This window comes from Ovis aries, chromosome 15, assembly GCF_016772045.2.
Source record: "Ovis aries strain OAR_USU_Benz2616 breed Rambouillet chromosome 15, ARS-UI_Ramb_v3.0, whole genome shotgun sequence".
Lineage (NCBI taxonomy): Eukaryota > Metazoa > Chordata > Mammalia > Artiodactyla > Bovidae > Ovis > Ovis aries.
In genome coordinates this window covers 17,360,703-17,381,384 of record NC_056068.1, presented here as the reverse complement: position 1 = coordinate 17,381,384, position 20,682 = coordinate 17,360,703, and the positions used below count along the sequence as shown (strand labels likewise).

At 37.9% G+C, this 20,682-nt stretch overlaps 1 protein-coding gene across 3 annotated transcripts in view; it reads right to left on the bottom strand.

Moving 5' to 3' along the window:
- The window catches only part of CUL5 (cullin 5), a 126,509-nt gene that overhangs the window by 18,827 nt on the left and 87,000 nt on the right, over positions 1 to 20,682 (bottom strand). For all 3 annotated transcript variants that reach the window (XM_042232881.2, XM_004015998.5, XM_042232882.2), the window contains 4 exons: positions 20,448 to 20,555; positions 17,626 to 17,690; positions 2,950 to 3,082; positions 944 to 1,075 (listed from right to left, as the gene is read on the bottom strand). In XM_042232881.2, the coding sequence (XP_042088815.1) occupies positions 944 to 1,075; positions 2,950 to 3,082; positions 17,626 to 17,690; positions 20,448 to 20,555 (438 nt within the window). The remainder of the gene's footprint in view (positions 1 to 943; positions 1,076 to 2,949; positions 3,083 to 17,625; positions 17,691 to 20,447; positions 20,556 to 20,682) is intronic.

Genomic DNA, 20,682 nt, shown 5'->3' with positions numbered 1-20,682 from the left:
AATTTTACTAATTTTTCTTTTTCCTATAATTTATAACAGATAGTAAGAGTTTCTAGTATTTTGACAAAAATTTCTAAGTCATAAAACACTGGGAATAATAATTTCCCAGTGATTGTTTATATTAAGATAACCTGCACAGTAATTTCTACTATCCCACACTACCATGCAAAGCAGGGCTATCTGCAAATCTTTAATGTGAAATACACATATAAATGAAAAGCATATATATATATAATACAAACATACAATTGTATGCATATTTTACTATCATATATTAATATAATATTATATAACACCATGTGTATAAATGAAAGACATTCACTTATGGTATGCTAATATAACTCAAATTCCACTAAAATGAACTGAAAGGAACAGATTTAAAGCATTTTAATACGGGAATTTGACCATAATGAGTACTGATTAACATAAATAAGCCATCACCTTTTATGTACTGGCTCTTTTTCCTTTATAGGTGATTTACAAACTTCTCAATGGCTAAATACTTAGTACTAAACTTATCTTAAAACTGAAATGATTTGTCCTTTAGCTTATTTAATAAGGTCAGTTCAATGAGGGTGGAGATACAAAAGAGTGAAACAACAGAAGCAAAGGAAGAGCAAAGTTGCTCTTTATTAACAAAATATTTTTTATATAATTGATGCTATATTCTTATAAAACATTCCCTATTTCTTTTTTTTTGCAAATAAAAAGTTTAATTTCAGAAACTGAGTTCACCATTTATAAATACACTAAAAACATAGTCAATGCAAATTCAGATTAATAATAGTACAGTATTTTAACAAAACAATTCCCTATTTCTTCAATATGAAAATATCACCAAAATACATTACTTACAAATACATATGAACCATATGCTATCTTAAGAAAAAAAATAGTTTTTTTTTTTAAAAAAAAATCAAATAGTTTTAAAAATTTTACTTACTCTTAGCCACTCTACCATATTCTCTTCAATTTCACTATCAGCAGAGATGTCTAATATAAGACGTCGTGTCAAATGAGCTTTGTGATATCTCATAAAAACATCTTTGTTTTGTACATATTTAAGTACCAAGAGCTGTATAGAAAACAAAGTTATTTTCAATATACATACACTCTTAGCCATTCCTCTCTCACTTGGACCTTTCTATATCCCTTGTCAAAATTCAGAGATTTATATAAGCATATACAGATAGAGGCCTACTAAATTGCCCATCTCTGAAAAACAACCAGTCCTGATAGACTACTTTAATACTTCTTCAAGAAGTTAGCAAACTTGAGACTATAACCGAATAACATTTTAGTTCCTAGAAACATCAATTTTTGAGATTTTATATAAAATGTGACAAAACTTTATATGAAAATCAGTGGTTCCCCCCTATATTTTTTTCTTCTATGTTTCTTCTTCATTTTATTCTGACACTAATCTGCCCTCTAACTACCACTCCACCCCACTTTTTGGCTGTGCTGTGCAGCTTCGGGGGGGGGTCTTAGTTCCCTGACCAGAGATCGAACCTCAGCCCAGACAGTGAAAGTGGCAAGTCCTAACCACTGAACCACCAGGGTATTCCCTTTTTATTTTTTTTGATTTATTTATTTTTACAATATTGTATTAGTTTTGCCATACATTGACATGAATCTGCCATGGGTGTACATGTATTCCCCATCCTGAACCCCCCTCCCACCTTCCTCCCCATCCCATCCCTCTGGGTCATCCCAGTGCACCAGCCCCAAGCACCCTGTATCATGCATTGAACCTGGGCTGGTGATCTGTTTCACATATGATAATATACATGTTTCATTGTTATTCTCAGAGATCATCCCACCCTCACCCTCTCCCACAGAGTCCAAAACACTGTTCTATACATCTCTGTCTCTTTTGCTGTCTCGCATACAGGGTTATCATTACCATCTTTCTAAATTCCATATATATGCCTTAATATACTGCATTGGTGTTTCGCTTTCTGGTTTACTTCACTCTGTATAATAAGCTCTAGTCTCATCCACTTCATTAGACCTGATTCAAATGTATTCTTTTTAATGGCTGAGTAATACTCCATTGTGTATATGTACCACTGCTTTCTTATCCATTTATCTGCTGATGGACATCTAGGTTGCTTCCATGTCCTGGCTATTCTAAATAGTGCTGCGATGAACATTGGGGTACATGTGTCTCTTTTGATTCTGGTTTCCTTGGTGTGTATGCCCAGCAGTGGGATTGCTGGGTTATAAGGCAGTTCTATTTCCAGTTTCTTAAGGAATCTCCACACTGTTCTCCATAGTGGCTGTACTAATTTGCATTCCCACCAACAGTATAAGAGGGTTCCCTGTTCTCCACACCCTCTCCAGCATTTATTGCTTGTAGACTTTTGGACAGCAGCCATTCTGACTGGCATGAAATGGTAAAGTATTCCCTTTCTAACACTTTTGGTCTATACTTTCTCTACATCTTCACTTACTAATTTTTTCCTCTTTGATGTCCTTGGCTTATATCATATTACGACAACAAGCAGAGATAAACAAATATGAAAGCAACTAACTTTTTATCTATACTCATTCATCCATAGTTATCTATTTTGGGCCCTCCCAAAAAAGAAGTGAAAAACTCCCAGTCTCTCAACTGGGGGATCCAAACACCACCAGCTAGCTCTGTCTTTCCTTTTGCTGTCCTTTAATAGGAGTTAGAATTTAATTGACTTTTAAAAAAGAATCAAGAAAGGGGAAAAATTAAATGCTATTTCCTTTTCTGACAGCTATAGTGTAAAAATTTTCAGTAAAAAAACCAAAGATGTCTTTACTGGCAAAATTTTATAATGTTAGCTGCTTATAGGTATATACTTTAAAGAAAAACTGATGCTATCACAGAAAGCTTTATAATCAAAATTAAAAATTTTTATTTATAATCATAAATTCAAACATAATTCAAATTTGAAGTTAGAAAAAATTACGTACCACTTCTTTAAGCTTTGCTTCAATCTCTTCAGAGGTTAGCTTTTTGCTTAATGGCGTTTTTCTTAGCAACATGTCACAGTAATTGGCAAGCAGCTCAGGGCATTTTGATTCAGGCTGAGTTTTTAATCCCACCCTAAACAACAAATTAAAAGCAGGTGATTAAAAATGATTCAATCTGCAAAAATTTTTTCTAAAGCCAATTTTTCACAGATTTGTTATGTTCTATAAATCCAGTGGGACTAGGGTAAGGAAGTCTACACTGAGGTTGCATAGCTCAAGAAGGCACTCACTCTTGGGTTCCTGTAAGTACACTTACAGAATATTGAGAGAGACCTCCTTGAATTTTGTGAGCTACACGCTTCCTAGTCTCATTCTAGAGGCAGCTTTGCCAATAATCTTTAAAAGATTTTATTCAGATGCTGCTAAAACACTATTGAAAACTGTGTAAATCCTTGTATACTCACAGCAAAAGTCGCTCAGTCGTGTCCAACTTTTTATGACCCTATGGACTATACAGTCCATGGAATTCTTCAGGCCAGAATACTGGAGTGAGTAGCCTTTCCCTTCTCCAAGGAATCTTCCCAACCCAGGGATCAAACCCAGGTCTCCAACATTGCAGGCAGATTCTTTACCAGCTGAGCCACAAGGGAACCCCAAGAAGACTGGAGTGGGTAGCCTATCCCTTCTCCAGCAGATCTTCCTGAACCAGGAATAGAACCAGGGTCTCCTGCATTGCAGGTGGATTCTTTACCAACTGAGCTATCAGGGAAGCCTTGTATACTTATAAGTTAACAATTAAAAAAATTTTTTAAAGCACTCAGTGTTCAACTTATCAGCAAGATGTCACACAATATCCTCTTCTGCTTTTTACTGACCTGACTCAGAACATCAATTAAAAATAGATTAAAATAAAACTGTTACTTTACTCTTTGAAACATATAAAATGTAACCTAAATTTCACAGTGATATATCTATCATTATCCATTAAAAAAAAAACTTTAAACAAACTTTCCTTAGACAATGAACTTATATCACTATTTCACTTTCCCAACAAAACTTTAAAAACAGCGTATTGTATTTTATGCTTGAAAGTCTTTTATTCTTTACCCTACTTCTCTAAGCTATATATGTAAATATATTTAAACTCAACATTTAAAAATTGTGTATATATATATAAAATTTAACCATTATCAGAAATTATAAGTATACAACATAACAAAACAACATAATTATATTGTGTATGTGTATAAAACATGCATGTGCAAAATTTTTTTGTCTAATGAAGTAGATGTAACTTTTTTCCCCTTCCAATTATAAACTCAGGAATGATTAATTTTACTTCTACTAAAAAAAAATTATTTATGGCTGTGCTGGGTCTTTGCTGCTGCACACAGGCTTTTTCTAATTGCAAGGAGTGGAGGCTACTATCTAGCTGCAGCATGAGGGCATCTCATTGTGGTGGCTTCTCTTGTAGAGCATGGGCTCTAACGCATGTGGGCTCAGTAGTTGTTTTACATTGGCTTAGTTGCCCCATGGCATGTGGAGATCTTCCTGTACCAGGGATCGAACCTGTGCTCTCTGCATTGGCAGGCAGATTCTTAACCAATGGACCACCTGGAAGTCCTGCTGCTGCTGCTGCTGCTGCTGCTGCTGTTGAGTCGCTTCAGTAGTGTCCGACTCTGTGCAATCCCGTGGATGGCAGCCCACCAGGCTCCGCCGTCCCTGGGATTCTACAGGCAAGAATACTGGAGTGGGTTACCATTTCCTTCTCCAATGCATGAAGATGAAGTCACTCAATAGTGTCCGACTCTTTGCAACCCCATGGACTACAGCCCACCAGGCTCCTCTGTCCATGGGATTTTCCAGGCAAGAGTACTGGAGTGGGGTGCCATTGCCTTCTCTGGTGTTAGAGCCTAAGCTTGGCAAATTAGACGTTCACTAGAAAGGAGTAGCATCCAGGTGTCAAAAACCAACAGACAGGGACTTCCCTGCTGGTCCTGTGGTTAAGACTCTCAGCTCCCAATGCAGGGGGCCCAGGTTCGATCCTTGGTCAGGGAACTAGATCCCACATGCTGCAACTAAGACCTGGTGCAGCTAAATAAATGAATTTTTTAAAAAAAGCAAAAAACCAACAGACAAGGGGTATATGGATGAGAAGGAGTGGCCAGGCATGGAGTACGAGAGAACAAATAAGAAAGGAGGGTGTCCACGCAAAGGGAAGGCAAAAGGGGAAGTGTTAAGGCTCCAGCTGGATGAGGAAGGCATTCATGTAGGGAGTGGCCCAGTTGGGGGAGTCAGAGCCTTAGCAGGGTGGAGCGTGTATCCACAAAGAAACAAAGCCAGGTTCTATAGTTTAAAATGCTTTTGTGCATCCCTACCCTAGTTTGCCAACTGAGGGGGACTAGACCAGTGAAGCAACAATACCAATGAATACACCCAGCACCAGATTTTGCTCTCTAAATACCAACATCCACTAAAATCAACTAGGACTTTGTCAGAGTTGTCAAAATGGCTAATCCTGTGGCCAGACAACGTAAATTGCAAAATGAATCTGGAAACCTCATGTGCCAAAAAGAAAGGAAGAATTTACTGTTAAAAGGACTCAGAAACTAGTTGCCACTGTGAAACCTAGGATAATTTGAAAATGAAAATAAAAAATAAAAGTAAATTATGGGAGTTCCAGAAAAACATCTACTTCTGATTCACTGACTATGCTAAAGCCTTTGACTGTGTGGATCTCAAAAAACTGTGGAAAAATCTTAAAGAGATGAGAGTACCAGAGCACCTTACCCATTTTCTGAGAAACCTGTATAAGGGTCAGAAGTAAAAGTTAGAACCAGACATGGAAGAACTGACTAGTTCAAAACTGGGACAGGAGTACAGCAAGGCTGTATATTGTCACCCTACTTATTCAACTTCTATGCAGAGCACATCATGCAAAATGTCAGGCTGGGATGAATCACAAGCTGGAATTAAGACTCCTGGGAGAAATATCAACAACCTCACATATGCAGATGATACCACTCTAAAAACAGAAAGAGAAGAGGAATTAAAGAGTCTCTTGTTGAGGGTGAAAGAGGAGAGTTAAAATGCTGGCCTGAAACTCATCATGAATAAAATTAAAATCATGGCATCTGGTCCTACCACTTCATGGCAAATAGATGGAGAAAAAGTGGAAGCAGTGACAGATTTTGTTTTCTTGGGTCCCAAAATCACTGAGGACACTGACTCTAGCCATGAATTAAAAGACACTTGCTGCCTGGGAGTTAAAGCTATGACCAATCTAAACAGCATACTAAAAAGCAGAGACATTACTGCTGACAAAGGTCGGTATGGTCAAGACTATGGTTTTTCCAGTAGTCATGTACAGATGTGAGAGCTGGACAACAAAAAAGAAGGCTGATCATTGACGAATTGATGCTTTTGAATTATGGTGTGGAGAAGACTCTTGAGAGTCCTTTGGACTGCAAGAAGACCAAACCAATCAATCCTAAAGAAAATCAAATCTGAATAATCCGTCGGAGGGATTGAGGCTGAAGCTGAAGCCCCAATACTTTGGCCACCTGAGGTGAAGAGCCGACTCACTAGAAAAGACCTTGATGCTAGGAATGATTGAAGGCAAAAGGAGAAGAGGGTGGCAGAGAATGAAATAGTTAGACTGCATCACCAACTCAATGGACATAAATTTGAGCAAATTCTGGCAGACAGTGGAGGACAGAGCAACCTGGCATCCTTCAGTCCACGGAGTTGTAGAAGGTTGACAGGACTTAGCAACTGAACAATAACAACAACAAAATGAGAGTTCCTTGGTGGTCTAGTGGTTAGGATTCAGGGTTTTAACTGCCATGGCCTGGGAACTGAGATCCTGTAAGCCATGTGGCACAGCACCCTGCCACAAAAAGAAGAGAACCCACTGAATAAATATAGTAATAGTAAACTGAATCCATACTGAGATGATATATCCATGTACAAACTGAAAATTTCACAAGCAATGATGGGATCTAAAGGAAATCAGTTCTGAATATTCATTGGAAGTACTGATGCTGAAGCTGAAGCTCAAACACTTTGGCCATCTGACATGATGAACTGACTCATTTGAAAAGACCCTGAAGCTGGGAAAGATTGAAGGCAGGAGGAGAAGGGGATGACAGAGGATGAGATGTTTGGATGGCATCACCAACTCAATGGACATAAGTTTGAGCAAGCTCCGGGAGTTGGTGATGGATAGGAAGCCTGGCGTGCTGCAATCCATGGGGTCACAAACAGTCGGACACAACTGAGTGACTGAACGGAACTGAACTGAACTGATGGAATCTTTACACAGTTGTAAAGTACTTGTCAACAAATACCTAATTACAAAAAGAAAAGGAAATAACTGAGTGGAGAAGTGTGGCAGGCAACAACTTAATCAGGTGACCAAACTAAATAAAACTGATACTGCAATAAATCAAAATCATGCACCGTCGTTTAGATAAGATGCAGTAAGGGAACTGCTGGTTGTCCAGTGGTTAGGGCTCCACTCTTTCACTGACAAGGGTCAATTCCTGGTTGAGGAACTAGGATTCCATAAGCCATGTGGCATGGCTAAAACAAAACCAAAAAATGCAGTAAGAATAATAGACTTTCACTTCTGCCAAAGATGCAAACCTGAATCTAAAACAAACAAACAAACAAAAAAAACAACCCATCAGATTAACTCAAACTAACGAACATCTCATAAAAAATCTGGACTGTAATCTTCAAAAATGTCAAGGTAACAAGAGTCAAAGGAGAGACGGTTCCAGACCAAAGGAAAAGGTCAGTTCAGTTCAGTTCAGTCGCTCAGTCATGTCCAACTCTTTGCGACCCCATGAACTGCAGAATGCCAGGGCTCCCTGTCCATCACCAACTCCCGGAGTTCACTCAAACTCACGTCCATTGAAATACAACAACTAAATGTGAAACACAATTGTGTACTGTATCCTTCTGCTACAAAGAATACAATATGGTCACTAAGCTTAGTGATCTGAGTAGATGGTTATTATGCATCAAAGTCAATTTTAATTATTTTGATAGCTGTATTGGGATTATATTTGTAGAAAATATACACAACTGTACTTGGAATAATGAACAACTTACTCTCAAACAGTTCTAGAAAAAAAGTTTTAATATATTTTCAAAGAGAAAAAGATAATGAAACTTCCAACTTTGTGTATATTATTTTGACAACTGAGAAAAAATATGCCTTAAAAAGCACAACCAAAACTAAAATGAGATTAAATTTAAAAATTTGAAGAGCCCTGTATCTATTAAAGAAATTGAACTTGTAGTCAGTATCTGCCCACAGAGAAAACTATCAGCCCAAATGGTTTTACCAATGAATTCTACCAAACATTTAAGGAAGAAGTAATAACAATTAACCTATTTCTTTTAAAATCATACAAAAGGAAAGAATAACTCTCGACCCTTTTTATGAGGCCAACATAATCCTAAAATCAGAAAACAATAAAGATATCACAAAAATGAAAATTATTCAAGGCACAAAGGCCAGAAAGAGGTAAATCATTCCCCAAAATAAACAAAAATATTTAACAGAACATAAGCAAATTAAATCCAGGGAATATACAAAAAGAATTAATACAACATCACCAAGTAGAATTTATGCCAAGAATTCAACCTTGGTTAAATGTTTCCTTAAAAAAATTCAATGTTTCCTGAGGAAGAAAAGTAGAGCTGAAGGAATCAGGCTTCCTGCTAACTTTGGACCATACTACAAAGTCCAGTCATCAAACAATACTGTACTGGCATGATATTGATATTAAAAAAAACATACACACACCGAAATATGTATCAATGGAACAGGGTAGAAAGCCTAGAAATATATCCATGCATCTATGGTTGATTAATCTATGACACAGGAGGCAAGAATATACAATTGAGAAAAGACAGTCTCTTCAATAGATGATGCCAGAAAAACTGGACAGCTACACGCGAAAGAATGAAATTAGAACACTTCCTAACATTATACACAAAAATAAACTCAAATGGATTAAAGACCTAAATGTAAGACTGCCCACTATTAAACTCGTAAACACAGGCAGAACCACATAAACTGCAGTTAAGGTCTTTCTGGATCTACCTCATAGAATTGTGGGGGAAAAAAAAAAGGAACCTAATTAAACTTAAAAGCTTTTGCATAGCAAAGGAAACGACAACCTACAAAATGGGAGAAAATATTTGCAAATGAAGTGACTGACAAAGGACTAATCTCCAAAATATACAAATAGCTCATGCAGCTCAATATCAAAACAACAAACAACCTAATCAAATGATGGGCATGCATGTGTACTAAGTTGCTTCAGTTGTGTCCGACTCTTTGTGACCCTATGGACTATAGCCTAACAGGCTCGTCTGTCCATGGGATTCTCCAGGCAAGAATACTGGAGTGGGTTGCCATGCCCTCTCCATGGGATCTTCCCAGTTCAGGGAATAAACCCACGTTTCTTATGTTTCCTGTATTGGCAGGTGGGTTCTTCACCTCTAGCACCACCTGGGAAGCCAAAGAGTGAAGTGAACTGAAGTGAAATGAAAGTCATTTATTCATGTCCAACTCTTTGTGACCCTATGGACTGACTGTAGCCCACCAGGCTCTTCTGTCCATGGGATTTCATAGGCAAGAATATTGGAGTGGGCAGCCATTCCCTTTTCCAAAGGATCCTCCTGATCCAGGTATCGAACTTGCATCTCCTGCACTTCAGGCAGGTTCTTTACTGTCTGAGCCACCAAGGAAGCCCAAACAATGGGCAGAAGATCTAAACAGACACTTCTCGAAAAACAACAGATAGCCAAAAAGCACATGAAAAGATGCTTAATATGGCCAATTATTAGAGAAATGCAAATCGAAATACAATGAGGTATCACACCACCAGTCAGAAGGGTTAGCATCAAAAAGTCTACAAATAGGGTTTCTCTGGTGGCTCAGTGGTAAAGACTCTGTCTGCCACTGCAGGAGACATGGATTCAACCCCTGATCTGGGAAGATCCCACATCCCATGGAGCAACTAAGCCCATGGGCCACAACTTTTGAGCCTGTGCCCTAGAACCTGGAAGCCGCAACTACTGAACCCACAAGCTGCCCTAGAGTCCATGCTCTGCAACAAGAGAAGCCACCACAGTGAGAAGCTGGTGCACCGCAACTAGAGAGCAGCCCCTGCTTGCTCCAACTAGAGGAAAGCCTGTGCAGCAACAAAGATCCAGCACAGCAAATAAATAAATAAAATGATTTTTTTTTAATGTCTAAAAAGTCTATAAACAATAAATACTGGAGAGGGTATGGAGAACCCTCCTAAACTGTTGGTGAGAATGTAAGTTGGTACAACTGTTATGGATGGTCCTTAAAAAACTAAAAATAAAACTAGTATGTGATCCAGTAATCCCACTCCTGGGCATATATCCAGAAAAAAACATAATTCAAAAAGATACTGTAGGAGACAGGAAGAATAAAAGAAAAGAGGGCCCCGTTAAGGGCCGCAAAAGAAATTTATAATTATTGATAAACTGGATGCTATAAGGCATGAGACTCTTGGAACAAGTCCAGAGGGAACAGTTCATAGTCTTGAAAACAAGATATGATCCTGGGGTCGGAAAACGGATCCCAGACTGTTTCTCAAGTGGCATCTCAGAGTCACATGTTTACTGTATCTGGTGGAAAATCTATAGATAAGAATATGAGTGTTGGCTACTGATTTGTTATTGATTACTGTTTCCTAATTACTCAATGGTTAATGATCATTTTGTTCTTTGGCCCTGAAGGCCACATGAGTTATAGTTTAATTCCCTGCCTATTCTTTCATTCACGGTTGAAAGTATAATCAAGCTGGCTTGGATTCAGTTTCCGCACCTTCACCTTGGAGCGGTGTCGGTCCCCTGATCCTCGCTTTTCTCTAAATTCTTGTGTCTTGTTTCTCATTCTCTCACTGCATCGTGCTTTCAGAAACCCTGCTTGTCGAGCTGGTCTTGATAGATATAGGCAACCCAACGTTCACTGCAGCATTATTTACAATAGATAGGACATGAAAGGAACCTAAGTAAATGCCCATTGACAGAGGAATGGACTGCAAAGAGATCCAACCCAGTCCATCCTAAAGGAAATCAGTCCTGAATACTCATTGGAAGGACTGATGTTGAAGCTGAAACTCCAATACTTTGGCCACCTGATGTGAAGAGCTGACTCATCTGAAAAGACCCCGATGCTGGGAAAGATTGAGGGCAGGAAGAGAAGCGGATGACAGAGGATGAGGTGGTTGGACGGCATCACCGACTTGACAGACATGAGCTTGAGTAGGCTCTGGGAGTCGGTGAAGGACAGGGAGGTCTGGCGTGCTGGAGCCCATGGGGTCGCAAAGAGTCCGACATGACTGAGTGACTGAACTGACAGAAAAATGGATAACTAAGATGTGGTACATGTATACAATGGAATATTACGTAACCATAAAAAGAACAAAATAATGCCATTTGCAGCAGCATGGATGGACCTAGAACCTATCATATAAGTGAAGCAAGTCAGAAAAAGACAAATATCATATGAATCCACTTACAAGTAAAATCTAAAAAAAAAAAAATGATACAAATGAACTTATTCACTAAGCAGAAACAGAATCATAGTTTGAAAACAAACATTGTTATGAATGGGGAAAAGTGGGTGGGGAAGGATAAGTCAGGAGTTTAGGATTAACATATATACACTACTGGGCTTCCCTAGTGGCTCAGGTGTAAAGAATCCACCTGCCAATGCAGGAGACATGGGTTTGATTCATGGTCTGGTAAGATCACACATGCCACAGAACAACTAAGCACATGCAAGACCACTAATCAGCATGTGCTCTAGAGCCAGAGAGCCACAACTACTGAGCCCACGTGCTACACTACTGAGCCCACACGCTCTAGAGCCCGTCCTCCACAAGAGAAGCCACTGCAATGAGAAGGCCATGTACCACAACTAGAGAGTAGCTTGTGCTCACTGCAACTAGAGAAAAGCCCAGACAGCAACAAAGACCCAGCACAGCCAAAAATAACCAGACAAAATTATAGAACAAACATATACACACTACTCTATATAAAATGGGGCTTCCCAGGTGGTGATAGTGGTTAAGAACCCAGCAGCCAATGCAAGAGACATAAGAGATGTGGATTTGATCCCTGAGTCAGGAAGATTGTCTAGAGGAGGAAATGGCAACCCACTTGCCTGGAGTATCCCATGGATAGAGAAGCCTGGCAGGCTACAGTCCATAGGGTTGCAAAGAGTTGGTTATGACTTAGCACGCACACATGCATATAGAAAATAGATAATCAACAAAGACCTACTCTAAAGCACAAGGAACTCTACTCAATCTTCTGTAATAAGCAAAGTGGGAAAAAGTCTTGAGAAAGAATGGATATATATATATATATATATATATATCCATTCAGTTCAGTCGCTCAGTCGTGTCCAGCTCTGCAACCCCATGAACTGCAGCACGCCAGGCCTCCCTGTCCATCACCAACTCCCAGAGTCCACCCAAACCCATGTCCATCGAGTCAGTGATGCCATCCAGCCATCTTATCCTCTGTCGTCCCCTTCTCCTCCTGCCTTCAATCTTTCGCAGCATCAGGGTCTTTTCAGATGAGTCAGCTCTTCACATCAGGTGGCCAAAGTATTGGAGTTTCAGCTTCAGCATCAGTCCTTCCAATGAACACCCGAAACTGATCTCCTTTACAATGGACTGGTTGGCTCTCCCCTGGCAGTACAAGGGGCTCTCAAGAGTCTTCTCCAACACCACAGTTCAAAAGCATCAATTCTTCGGTACTCAGCTTTCTTTATAGTCCAACTCTCACATCCATACATAACTGCTGGACAAACCTGAGCCATGACTGGATGGACTTTTGTTGGCAAAGTAATGTCTCTGCTTTTTAGTATGCTGTCTAGATTGGTCATAACTTTCCTTCTAAGGAGTAAGCATCTTTTAATTTCATGGCTGCAATTACCATCTGCAGTGATTTTGGAGCCCCAAAAAATAAAGTCAGCTACTGTTTCCCAATCTATTAGCCATGAAGTGATGGGACCGGATGCCATGATCTTAGATTTCTGAATGTTGAGTTTTAAGCCAGCTTTTGCACTTTCCTCTTTCACTTTCCTCAAGAGGCTCTTTAGGTCTTCTTCACTTTCTGCCATAAAGGTGGTGTCATCTGCATATCTGAGGTTATTGATATTTCTCCCAGCAATCTTGATTCCAGCTTGTGTTTCTTCCAGCCCAGCGTTTCTCATGATGTACTCTGCATAGAAGTTAAATAAGTAGGGTGACAATATACAGCCTCGACATACTCCTTTTCCTATTTGGAACCAGTCTGTTGTTCCATGTCCAGTTCTAACTGTTGCTTCCTCACCTACATACAGGTTTCTCAAGAGGCAGGCCAGGTAGTCTGGTATTCCTCTCTCTTTCGGGATTTTCCAGTTTATTGTGATCCACACAGTCAAAAGCTTTGGTATAGTCCATAAAACAGAAATAGATGTTTTTCTGGAACTCTCTTGCTTTTTTGATGACCCAGTGGATGTTGGCAATTTGATCTCTGGTTCCTTTGCTGTTTCTAAAACCAGCTTGAACATCTGGAAGTTCACGGTTCACATATTTGCTGAAGCCTGGCTTGGAGAATTTTGAGCATTACTTTACTAGCATGTGAGATGAGTCCAATTGTGCGGTATATATATATGTATAAGTTAATCAGTTTGCTGTACATCTGAAACTAACATGTTGTAAATCAACTATATTCCTATATATATATATATATATATATGAATTTTCAAAAAAAAAAAAAAAAAGGCAGAATTGAGGTTTCTTTCTAGGAAGAAATTCTGTCCCAAGTAGAATCAACTCCTGCCCAAGAATTTCCAGCCTGCTAGCCTGCCCGACAAACTTCAGATTTGCCAACTCCCAGAACTACCAGATACAGAGTCTGCCCACAAGGCAGAAAACTGGAGTTCAATCCCTGGGTCGGGAAGATCCCCTGGAGAAGGAAATGGTGACCCACTCCAGTATTCTTGCCTGGAAAATCCCGTGGACAGAGTAGCCTGGTGGGCTACAGTCCATGGGGTCTCAAACAGTTGGACACGACTGAGCAACTAATACTTTACTTTTACAATTACACAGTAATGAGGGGCTTCCCTGGTGGTTCGAATGGTAAAGAATCCACCTGCAATGTGGGAGAACTGGGTTTGATCCTTGGGTTGGGAAGATGCCTTGGAGGAGGGCATGGCAACCAGTATTTTTGCCTGGAGAATCCCCACTGACACAGGAGCCTGGTGAGCTGCAGTCCATGGCGTTGCAAAGAGTTGGTCACAACTGAGCAACTAAGCACAAGACAACTCAATTATATACGCCAATTCCTTTAAATAAATCTTTCTTTAACAATCCTCAGCAATCCAACACCCATCAATGTATGTCACCACATCAAAAGAGTAAGGAAAGAGACTTCCCCAGCAGTCCAGTGGTTAAGATCTACCTTCCAATGCAGGGGACTCCGGTTCGACCCCTGGTTGGGGATCTAAGATCCCACATGCCTATGTGCTGCAACTACTGAGCCCACACACTGCAATGAAAGATCTCGCATGCTGCCACTTAAGACCTGACACAGCCAAATAAATAAAAATACTTAAAAGAAAAAATAATAAGGAAGAAAAACCTTATGGTCATTTGACACAGAAAAGGCATATAGTAAATCAACACCCATTCATCATCAAAACTTTCCAGCAAATTATGAATAAAAAGCATCCCTGTGAAAAATCCTTACCTAACTTTGTACTTAGAGACAAAATATTAAGGCTTTTCCTCAAAGCTGGCCGAAAAAGGTAAGGACGCCCACTCTCACTATTTCTATTCAACACTGTACTTATGATCCTATCCAGTGGGTCAAACCATAAAAAGAAATAACTCTTTTATTCAGAGATTACATGATTTTTTACATAGAAAATTTTAGGAAATCTATAAAAGAACTATTAGAACTAGTAACTTTAACAAGGTAACAATATAAGACCAATTTACAAAAAACAACCATATTTCTATATACTAGCAAAATACTAGAGTATCAAAAGCACTCAAGAAAAAAAAAGAACAAAGTTACACCAGCTGGCTTAGACTTTTCGCAGAACTTTATTAATCATAACTATTTGAAATGGCCTAAGGATATTCATTTAATTCACTGGAATACAATAGAAAGTCTAGAAAAACATACATATTTTTAAGTCACTTGATTCTTCATAAAAGGCACCAAAACAATGCAGTGGGGAATGGAAAGTATTTCCAATAAGTGGTGATGAAACCACTGGCCACCATACAGAAAAGAAAAAAATGAAATTTAACCCCTAATTTACACTATATACAAGTATCAATTTAAGGTGGCTCTTAGACTTAAATGTGAAAGCTACAAATTACAAAGCTTCTAAAAGAAAACAGATTATCTTCTTGTCCTAGTGGTAGATGTAGACAGAGGTTTCCTAGATAAAACAGCAGAATCCACAAAAGAAAAGCACACATATAACAAAGGACCGATATACAGAATATATGAGAACTCATAGCTCACTAATAAACAGGCAAAAAATCTGAACACTTTATAAAGAAAAATGTAAGAATACCCAAAAAATACATGAAAAACTGAACATGAAAAATTGAACATGAAAAACTGTTCAATATCAATAGTCATGAGGGAAATGGGAATCAAAAATATACTTAGGGGACTTCCCTGGTGGTCCAGTTATTAAGAAGCTGCCTTGCGATGGGGGGACCTGGGTTTGATCCTTGGTCAGGGAACGAAGGTCCCACAAGCCTCGGAGCACCTAAGCCCACGGCCGCAACTACTGAAGGCTGTGCACGCTGCAGCCCACACACAACTGGAGTCTGTGTGCTGCAACACAAGGTTCCGCAGGCCTCAACTAAGACCCAACACAGTTAATAAAACAAAGCAAAACTATACTGAGATAACGGAACATACATCCAGTCATTCTGGATGTATGAGAATACCATTTAATCCTCATTCTCAAAAAATATAAGAATACCAAAAAATACATGAAAAACTGGTGGGAAATACATGAAAAAATCATATGCTAGTGGGAGTGTGAAATAGTATAACCACTGTGACATACAAAAACATGGATAAATCTTAAAAACACTATGCTGAGTTGAAAAAAAGTTTTACACAAATAATACACTATTTTATGAATTCAATTTCTATGTAGGCCTAGATCAGGCAAACCTAACCTATGTTGAAATAATCAGAATAGTTGCCTTCTGGAAGAAGGTGGGGATAGGGGTGGGACTGATTCGGAATGGACATGAAGTAACTCTCAAGGATGATGAAAATAATGTTTATTTTAATAGGGATGTAGGCATTTGTCAGATCTCACAAAATTAAAAACATAAGATTTATGGATATGACTGTAGGTCAACTTTATCTCAAAACAAACATAATATTCAATTAATGACTGCATGATAAAATGTTTAGGGAGTAATGGTTATTGATGTTTGCAACTTCTTTTGAAATGCACTTAAAAAGTTAACTGATGGATATACAGGGAGATACATTATTTAATAAAGCAACAGAGGAGACTTTACTCTTAAGTCTGAATATTTTCATTGAAAAAAGGTGGAAACGGGAGAATAAGGAAGACCTTTATGTATTTATATGAAGAAATCTCCAAGATGCAGGGTTATATGTTTCATATTTATAAAGAGAACACAACAAATGCCCTTCTAAACAATGCCAGTTACTATAAAAGTGTATGACCCAGGTGTCTTCCACTGTACTAGTACTTATATAACTTATATGGTACAAAAAAGACAAAATGAAAATGATTTAAACAAAACCAAAAACAAAGCCCTATTTTCAAGTATTTTAAAGTTATGTATAATTTATTTAAAATTACAAAAGATCATTTTTCCAATTAACTTTTAGTGCTACTTAGTACTAAAGATACTATAACTAGCTCAGATTAATTAATAGATCATTAATTTTCATTTTCAGATTTTTTATAACAGTAGTTAGCATGAATAAATCCATCTTACCTGAGATGAGAACTCACCAACAGTGAGTTTAAAAAAATAGTAACATTTACATTAAAATTTATATCCCTTTGGAAAAAATTTATTTATTTATTTGGATGTGCCAGGTCTTAGTTGCAGCATGCAGGGTCTTTAGTTGCGGCATGCGAACTCTCAGTTTCAGCATGTGGGATCTAGCTCCCTAACCAGGGGATCAAACCTGAGTCTCCTGCATTGGAAGTGTGGAGGCTTAGCCACTGGACTAGTTCCAATTTCTCTTTTTTTAATCATCATGGTGAAGAGAGTCCTAGTCTATGCTTTTGTAGGTTATAAAGTAACTGGTGAATAATGAGGAAGAGAAAACAAGCAAAGAATCTGAAAGTACAAAAGTGTTTTTTTTTAACTTAAAAAAATAAGGTCAACATTCTTTGGTCACAAGAGGAGATAATATAAAATTTAAAATAAAGACAGAATTTTTAATAATCAAAGGCAGCAAAATCATAACAGTTAAAAAAACAAAAAATAAGGCTCATAGGGTTAGGGAAATAGGGCACTTTGCATATGCATATCCAATAACATATAACACACTCTGTAAAATGCAAGAATTATAAACATGATTTAAAACACTTACCCCTTCTGCTTCAAAGGTAATTCAAGTTTAAATATGGTAGCATCATTAACAACTGCTTTATATGCCTGCAAATAATATAAAATAAGATATGAACATTATTTTTAATACTTAAAATACAGTTAAAAGAATTATTATAATTCTAAAAAATACAAATTAGCTTTTTTTAAATGATGTATCTGGCCTGATAGAATTTTTCAAGTTAATGATTTCAACATGGTCTTGTCATGTTATGATTATCATTATTCTCAAGTGAGGTCTTAATGCAGCCTGATAACCATAACATTTTCTCTTGTCCACACAGTCTCCTAGAAAATATTTTCATATCACCTTTTTCCTCAAATATCCAGTATTTCCTCCCTTATGCATATTCTCAGCTGATGATATGACCTCCTATTTCATTGAGAAAACCAAAGTAATCAAAATTTCCTTTTTCCAGCATCATCAATTTTCCCTTTCTCCATTATTTTTATAGCCTCAGTATACATATATATTATTTTAAATCTTAAAGATTCTCTCTTGGCTTTGTCCACCTTCAGCTACTGCCCCGTATTTCTCTGTCTCTCATTAAGCTGAACTTCTAGAAGAATTATCTAACTCACTGTCATTAATTTCACTACTACCATTCTTATTTGAAACTGTTTTAATCAGGCTTTCAACACTTCTACTCCAATCAATCATTCTTGTCAAAGTCATTCACAACCTCCATGTAGACCACAGTCGGTTAGATCCTTATTTTACCTGACCAGTCAGCAGGATTTGAAAACAGTAAACCATTACCTCCTCCTGCAAAGAGTGTTTCCCACTTGTTTTCTAGCATAGCATTCTCCTCTCTCCTCAGGAAAGATGGCTCCTATTTTTCCAATAACTAACTTTAGAATGCCCCAGGTCAATCCTTGGGTTTCTTTCTTTGCTACCCTCACTCTTAATTTGAAGACTATATATAGCCAGTGTCAGAGCTTTAAAAACCATCTATATGCTGAAGGTCCTAAATTTATTTTTGCAGGCCCACCCCCTCCATTAAGCTCCAGATCTGATGTTGCCATATGGATGTTTAATAAACATTTCAAAGTTAACTTTGTCCAGAACAGAGTTTCTAGTCTCTAACCATCTCCCCGAAACCTGCTTCTTCCAAAGTCTTCATCTTCCCTCACCTCAGCAAGCATATACTTTTAACTGATCAGAAACTCTGAGTGTCATCCTTGACTGATCTCTTTTGCTCACATTCCACATCTGATTCCAGTATCAAGTCCTGTATATGCTATTTTCACAACACATTAAAAATCCAACAACTTTTGACTACCTCCACCTACTATCCTTTTGGGCCGCGTTTCCATCATTACTTAACTGAATTCCTTAAATTGGTTCTTAACCCATATTCTTGCTTCGTCCTTCAGCCTCTTCTTTTTGTAGCAAGACAGGTGATTCTGATAAAATGTTAAGTCAGATCCTGTCATTTAGTTTAAGATCTTTCTATGAGTTTCTACACTACTCAGAATAGAACTAAAACTCCTTACCATGGCTCTCAGAGTCTTATGATGATTTGGTCTCCTGTTATCCCTGACTACTCATTTCTGATTTCTTACTATTCTCCCCCTCACTCAATTCACTCTGGCCACAATGATTTCCTTCTTTTCTGGTTCTGGAATATGACAGGCACAGTCTTGCCTTAGAGTCTTTACAAGTGCTGTCCCTTCTGGCTAAAGCATTATTCCCTCAGACAACCAGGTGACTTATTTCTTAATCAACTTCAATCTTAATCTGAATGTCACCTCAATAAAGCCTTTGTGGGAGAGGGTGAGGGTGGGATGATATGGGAGAATGGCATTGAAACACGTATACTATCAGGTAAGAAACGAATCGCCAGTCTATGTTCGATACAGGATACAGGATGCTTGGGGCTGGTGCACAGGGATGATCCAGAGAGATGATATGGGGTGGGAGGGGGGGGTTCAGGATTGGGAACTCATGTATACCCGTGGCTGATTCATGTCAATGTATGGCAAAACCAATACAGTATTTAAAGCAAAATAAAGTAAAAATAAAAAATAAAAAAATAAAGAAATATAGCCTTTGCAGGCCATTCAATTTAATATTTCCAACCACCTTATTACCTCCACACTCCCTTAAATCCCTTCCATATTTTATTTACCTATGTACCTTTCTATCCATTTATCTATCTAAACAGTGATTTTTAAAAAGCTACTGGAGAAAGCTGATTGTCTTTTTAGAGTCTAGAAAAATATTTCACTTGGGAAGTAAGGAAAGGTAGTTTAAGAGTGGAAAAACTAATGGTAATTTCTAGTGATAGGTTTATGACATTTAAAAAGATACAACTTTAAGGATAATATTATGTTTCATTATCATTATCCTAGACTATAATGATGGGAAATAAGGTATGGAAAACAGGGATAAATGTGATATAACTCTCATAAGAGCCGTAGGAAAGGAAGTAGGACAAAGAAATCAACTCTGCTTGGGATAGGATGTGGGAGGAGGCAGAGTATCAAGGAAATTCCCAGAGAAGTGTACTTTGAGCTGAGTCTTAAGGAAGGATGAGTAGGAATTCAATAATCAGTAATATTCTAAAGAGGAAAACATTCTTGAAAAAATGAGGAAGAGAGCTAATTTCTAGCTAAATTCTGGTTCACAACCATACCCAATCCTTGCAAAAGCATATAAGAAATCATATGTAATATGGTTGCTCTCCACTGTTGAAAAATAAGAGTTGCTAGGTTTTTTACTTTATAGTTTAATAGCATAATGATGAAAGTTTCTTACTACAATTAACTTAAGACAACAGTGTTAACATACAGGAATATTACCTTGTCTCTTGCAGTAAGAAATCGTGGGTCATCTTGAAAAGCTTCTTTGACAAGTTTACTGAATCTATTAAATAGTGTAAGTAACTGCTCAACATACTTCTCAGAGTCCTAAAAAATAAATAAAATAAGAAAATATAAACATAATTTTAATAAATCATTATAGCTTTAAAATTTGGAAATTTTTCTGAAATATTTTTTTCTTAGGAAAGGTGTTCCAACATCACTGTTTTACCAT